General features: G+C 44.9%; 1 protein-coding gene across 1 annotated transcript; it reads left to right on the forward strand.

Annotated features, from left to right (window-relative positions):
• Positions 1 to 329: 329 nt before the first annotated feature.
• Positions 330 to 5,597, forward strand: HSPA13 (heat shock protein family A (Hsp70) member 13). Its single transcript, XM_057413040.1, has 5 exons — positions 330 to 404; positions 1,662 to 2,002; positions 2,667 to 2,880; positions 3,474 to 3,641; positions 4,670 to 5,597. The coding sequence occupies exons 1-5, from the start codon at positions 380 to 382 to the stop codon at positions 5,338 to 5,340; spliced, it is 1,419 nt and encodes a 472-aa protein (XP_057269023.1). The 5' UTR covers positions 330 to 379; the 3' UTR covers positions 5,341 to 5,597.
• Positions 5,598 to 6,597: the final 1,000 nt, after the last annotated feature.

Below are 6,597 nucleotides of genomic sequence, written 5' to 3' on the forward strand. Positions count from 1 at the left end.
GATGGGGGAGCTGTGGCGGGAGGGAAGCGGCTGCCGGTCCTTACCGCCCCGGGCACCGCGGAGGGCCCTCCACAGCCATGGCCGCCAACACAACTACCGCTCCCAGCAGCCGTCGCTCCGGGAGGCATGACCCAGAGCCTCTCACTACCTGACGACCTTTCTCTCAGCCCATTGGCTGGTCAGCCGGAAACGGCCGTGCCGCTCTGCCCTCTGGGAGTTGTGGTTTTCCGCTCCACTACAGTACTCCAGCTTGGGTAGGACGGGTGGAACGCGCGTACAGCGGTCCTGCCCCGCCCCGCCCCGCCCCGCCCCGCCCCGCCCCCCGGAAGGAGCCGTCAGCAGTCGGGGTAGGCGGTGCTCGCGGGGCCGGCTGGCAGCGATGGCTGGGCAGATGGCGGTGCTGGGTGAGCAGGGCCGGGGGCCTGTCCGCGCCTGGGCGGCTGAGGGGATGGTGCCAGGGGGTGAGGTGAGCGGCGGCGGCGGCGGAACGCTGCTGGCTCCTGCTGCACCCGTGGTGGCGCCCGCTTGGCGGGGCTCAGGCACGTCCCGTCATCGGGGCCGGGGCCGGGGCTGGGGCTGGGGCTGGGGCTGGGGCCGGGGCTGGGGCTGGGGCTGGGGCCGGGGCTGGGGCCTTTGCGGAGGCCGCTGACTCCCACCGCGAGGCTTGGTGGGGCTGCCGGAGCCGTGCCCTCCTTGTCACCGCGGGGGTTCCCTGCGGCCGGCGCGGAGTGTCGCCCTGTTGGGAGGGCCTAGGCGCTCAGCGCCGGATTGCGAAGAAAGGTCTTGCGAAATTGGCGGCTGAATGTAAACTCTTCTTTTGTCACTGGTCTGCGTACAGCTCTGCCCGCCCTACCCTGCTGGGGAACAGGGCTTATCCACTGCTCGAAACTTCAGCTGTTTAGAGGTCTTCTTGAGATTTTGTTTGTTTATTGGAGTTTCCCCCTCTCTCCCCCCCCCCCCCCCCCTTCCCCTTTGCTGAGGCGTTATTAGGTTTTCCGGTTTCTTGCTTTGTCAGTTGAATATATGTAAACTAAGATTTTAAAAGCAATGTATTTCACACTTAAACTACCCCTTGATTTCAAGGCATAGAGAAGATTCAGAGATGTGGGAAGGTACTCTCTGGGGGCTATGACAGAACCAGGAGGAGTTGGTATGGGTTTGCATCTCCTTATGTTTAGACTTCTGTTGAAGCTGGAGGAGATGTTTGGGTTGGGAGTTTGTCATTTCACTGTGATTTTGTGCAGCCTCATTAACTAGATGTCCCTTAGGGAGGGGTCACTCATAGGCAGTTCCTCTTCAAATACTAATTAGCCTATTTCTGAAGTACCTTGAACAGAGAAAAAGAATTACTGTAGGGTGGTGATATTGTCGATTTTGCTGTACCTCTTGGGCTTTAAAAGTCACTGTAGCATTTAATGGCTGAGACATTTGACTCTTCTAACCTCTTTTTTTGGATTAAGAGACCTGAATTTGCTGGTGACCTTTAAGGAAACTGGAAAGTAATTGAGTAGCTGAACAGGCTTAAGGGCATGAAATAAAGCCACATGAAGTGTAATGCATAATACTGTTATGTATTAAATAAGTGTTAATATTCACTGGCTTGTAAGTTTAAGTTTGCAGCAGTAGCTACTCTAACCCTGTTTTTTAAAACTGTGTTTCAGGTTCAGCTGTTTTGGCTCTCCTGTTAGCTGGCTACCTAGCACAGCAATACTTACCAATGCCTGCACCAAAAGTAATCGGGATTGATCTTGGCACAACTTACTGCTCTGTTGGTGTGTTTCTTCCTGGAACAGGGCTGGTGAAGGTTATTGCAGATGAAAATGGGCACAACAGCATTCCAAGTATAGTCTCTTTCACAGACAGAGGCGTCTATGTAGGATACGATGGCCTAGAACTGGCTGACTCAAACCCTCAGAACACCATATATGATGCAAAAAGATTCATTGGGAAAATCTTCAGTTCAGAGGAACTGAAAAGTGAAAGTAGTAGGTATCCCTTTAAGGTGAGTAGCCTTCTCCTTCAGTTCTCTCCAAACCGTAAGCTATGGGATGCTTAAAACATGTAGTAAGTAACTAGCTTGTCTAACCTCAAGTCACTTGGCTGAATCTTATATGTCTGAAGACCATAAAAGATATCCATAGAGGGGAGGAGGAAACGGTTGTAGAAGCAGTATACTTCTGCATGACAGCTGATAGTGATTTTCCAGAGGACCCGTTCCTCTACCGTGAAATCTGTGTCTGGGTAACCTTCCAGCCCATTTTCTTAAAGGATAAATTTCAACTTGAAATTCTTACTGTGAAGCTGCTGAAACTTAGCTCCCCTCATAGTCTAAAATGAAAAGTCTAATGATTAAAAAGCGTTACTTTTATCTTTGAATGGAATGTTGAAGCTTTCACACAGTTGCTAGGTTTTAACTTTTTGTTTTCTAATGTGTCTTACATGGGCACAGAGAGCATCACTACTTTGGGTATACTTGGATCCCTTAAGTCACATTTTGCATAGTACTCATAGTCAAGGAATAGAAGTGACACAGGAAGTGGAAAAGCACATTTATATTTTTCCAGAATACACAGACTATATGCAAATGAAACATTTGGTGGGAGTAGGGTGGGAAAGCATAAGAAGGCGGCTACTTACATGTGGGTCGTGTTGCTTTTTCCTCCTAGATTTTCAACAACAATGGATCTGCTGAATTTTCTTTGACAACTAATGAAACCTTTCACATCACTCCAGAGTATATTGGCTCGCAGCTACTGCTGAAATTGAAGAGAATGGCGGAAGACTATATTGGCATGCCTGTTTCGAAGGCAGTCATCTCTGTGCCAGCAGAGTTTGATGAAAGGCAACGGAATTCTACCATTAAGGCAGCTAATATTGCAGGTGGTGCATCCTTATTCTAGTATTTTTCTAGGAAATCTTAAGGTCTGTTTCTCCAACAGTAAAGTCTTTGGGGAGGGTATAGGCACAGCAAATCAGTGATGGAGGGGCTCAGAAGCGATACTTGGTTTTTGCAGACCATTACTAGTTGCGAGGAGCAGCAAAGAACTCCTGGGTACCAACAGGTGCAGCGAACTAATGCAGATGTAGGTAGCTAGAAGAAGTAAGTTTTGCTTCAGGGAAAATAATCTTTTTGGCAATCTTCAAATAGGGAGTTGGTCCAGAGCACCCGCTGACAGTAATTTAAACAGAAATAGAACATGTCAGTCTCCTTAGCAAGATTTCTATAGAAGAACTGTGTTTTGGCAAATCATGGTTCATGACTTCACCCTGATGCTTCAGGCTTGAGTATGGAAAAGAGTTCATTGAGTATTACTGCTTAGAAAACTATTTCCTTTAGATCTGACATTTTACTTGAGGTAAATTTGCTAAAAAAAATCAACCAACCAGCTTATGGTAAATGTCATTATGATGGGAGAACTGCACTTTTCACAGATGTATACCTGATTCTTGCTTGGTATCTTTGCTCTTTGCAGGGCTAAAAATTTTGCGAGTCATCAATGAACCCACAGCTGCAGCTATGGCTTATGGACTCCACAATGCTGATGTGTTTAACGTTCTGGTGGTGGATTTGGGTGGAGGAACTTTGGATGTGTCTCTGTTGAACAAGCAGGGAGGGATGTTCCTCACACGAGCCATGGCAGGTGAGAAAAACTCTTTACTTCCTCAGGGAGCGGGGGCAAAATAAAAGGTGCACCTAAAGTCACGTTATAGGGGCTTTTAAAATGTACCAGCCTTGTTGCAAAGTGTTCTCTGAATGTGTTCTCGGCTGCCTTTCATGCACAATTAGGTTTGTGACTGCAGTGCTAACTGCTTGTGTTGCCTTCAGTTTTGATATGAGCTACTGCTCAGTCCAGTAGGAGTGAACAGCACGACATAATTCAGCAGCTTCATTTAGACAGAGACCCACTAAGTGAATTCCTGTTTTCAGTCAAAAAAAAAAAAAAAAAACCAAATGGTGAAAGCTTTGAGAATATTGTTCAACATGAGTGAAAGTCTGCAGGTCATTTCTTTTTAGCTCTGTTGAATGGAAAGCAATTGTTTTAAAAGGTTTTGGAAACATGGTGCAAGAGTATCCTTTCAGTAGGAACTGGTTATGTATATTCTCCTGCTTTAGGCAGGGGTATATACATATACTTCAGTGGCATGTGTTTTTTCACGTGCATGAAGATGTTGAATAACTTGAAACTGGTAGGACAATAATCCTGATAAAGCCCTACTGTGAAAGTGCTAAGAGAAAAACTCATTCCAGGCAGAGGGGGAAATTAGCTGGAAAAACAATTTGCTGTGAGAGATTGCACTTCAATCACAGGGTTCTGGCTCGAAATTTGTCATTACATGGTTTCTTCTTCAGAAATACCTCTGAGTTCACAGCCATGGCTTTTTCCTGTTAGAGTGTAGCAGAGCAGTTCCAAGGGAAAACCATTCAGGGGAATAGATTCTGTAATTGTTGCTAAATAAAAATCTGGAAATTACTACCTATCTCATGTTTTTCAGTGGACAGTTAATGAAATTTATTTTCACAGCTCTGTTTGCTCTTGCACTATGCTTATGGTCCTACTGTCATTGTTCTGGCCCTCAACCACCATCTCCCAGTAAATGAAAAGATGTGTACTGCTTTCTGAAGCTTTTGAGAGTGATGTGTCTGATGCCTTTTATTCTGATGTTTCAGGTAACAACAAACTTGGAGGACAGGATTTTAATCAGAGGTTGATGCTGTATTTATACAATCAGCTCCATCAAACGTATGGTTCCCTGCCAACAAGAAAAGAAGAAATACATCGCCTCAGACAGGCTGTGGAAGCAGTTAAGTTAAATCTAACTGTTCATGAGACAGCTACGCTAAGGGTGTTGTTGACCATGCCAGAAAGGAAGCCTACAAAAGAACTTCCAGATAGTGAGGTAAAACCAAACAATGTGGTGAAAGACGAGCCTTCACAAAAAACAGGAGACTTGAAAAATCCTGGAGACACCTCAAAAGTAGAGAACAACTTTATGAAAGTTGTGTTTGAAACAGAAATCTCTAGGAAGCTGTTTGAGACATTAAATGAGGACCTCTTCGAGAAGATTCTTGTGCCCATTGAACAAGTGTTGAAGGACGGCCACCTCCAGAAAGCAGAAGTGGATGAAATTGTGTTAGTGGGAGGCTCCACCCGGATACCTCAGATACGCAAAGTTATTCAGGATTTCTTTGGAAAGGAGCCTAACACCTCTGTAGATCCTGACCTAGCAGTTGTAACGGGAGTAGCTATCCAAGCAGGAATTGTTGGTGGGTCCTGGCCTCTTCAAGTCAGCGCTATAGAAATTCCTAATAAGCATTTACGGAAGACTAATTTTAACTGAAAAGAAACTCTTGCCTTATTGCATCCCACCTCTCCAAAAGGGTACTCTGATGGTGCCTACTTATCTGACTGGTGATGGAGCCTTATCTTAGCCGTATTGTATCAGTTTTTATCTGTTGCAGTTAGGTGTCCCTGGACACCAAACTGTGTTAAAGCTAGATGTTCTTTTAAAGGTACGACTGGTTTCTGAAGTTCTAATGTGTTCTGTCTGTCTGTAGATTGGATATTGGATGAAATGAAAATGCCAGTGGTGACACACATATGTTTTATTGCTAAATTTTCTTAGCAAGTCCTGTAGAGGTGTATGTTTTAAAATAAAAAGGGAGTGTGGCCAAGGTGACAGATAGCGTGGTTATGGTACTGTAGGTATTCCCAGGTCCAATATATTTACTTTGAAAGAATGTGAAGCAGTGTTAATGCACACAGCACTAGCAGTGTTCAGCTTAAATTTATTTATTAAATTGAGTCATTTGAGCTTTTAAGCACCTTTCTAAAAGGCATGTTGCAGCTTGAATGAAACTTAGGCATTCACTTGATTCTTCTGCTGTTCATAACAGCGTAATGGTATTGCTGAGGCTGTATGGCAAATTATCTCATGTTTCAGCCAAACTGTATTAAAACCTGTGCCCTTGCTACTGTAGTGTAAGCAAGGGCTTACTTTAGATCTGGTTTTGATGATTGTCATACTGGTTCTACTGTTGTACCACTGATGTTCTCCCCAGAGAACAAGGGTGTATTGCCAGCTACATATACCTCCCCCTGCCCGATTTGAAAACTGCAGTAATTTTATGTATATTAAAGCCACAGCTGAGTATCTGCCCTTGAATTTGACCAACACAAATTTCATTGTTACACATCTACAAGCGCTTGAGATCTTTCCCCTGGAGTACCCCAAGCTGTACGGTCCTTGGGGAGCGGGTGTGGGGCAGAAGGGATGGATTGTCTGATGAAGTCTAGTTCCTGTAGTCCTAGTAAATGACAATTCACCCAACTATTTCACACTTTATAGCTTTTATCTCTGGTTTAAATTGTTTTGGAATCCCACTCTACTCTGAACATAGATCAGAGACTGCAGCTGTTCTTTTGGGAAGGAAGCAAGGTGTGTAACTTGGGATTTGAGGTAGCGCTTTTTAGGACTTCATTTTAGGTAAATGGTTTGCTACCAGCTATCTAGCAGATGCATGAGAAGAAAATAATGATCTGAAAAACAAACGGTGGCAGTTTTCTTTGGAGGGTTAAATCAATACTTAATGGCCAG

The sequence above is a fragment of the Pezoporus wallicus genome, unplaced genomic scaffold, assembly GCF_028554395.1.
Source record: "Pezoporus wallicus isolate ANWC-B61680 ecotype Strahan unplaced genomic scaffold, APGP_CSIRO_Pwel_v1 contig_6484, whole genome shotgun sequence".
NCBI lineage: Eukaryota > Metazoa > Chordata > Aves > Psittaciformes > Psittacidae > Pezoporus > Pezoporus wallicus.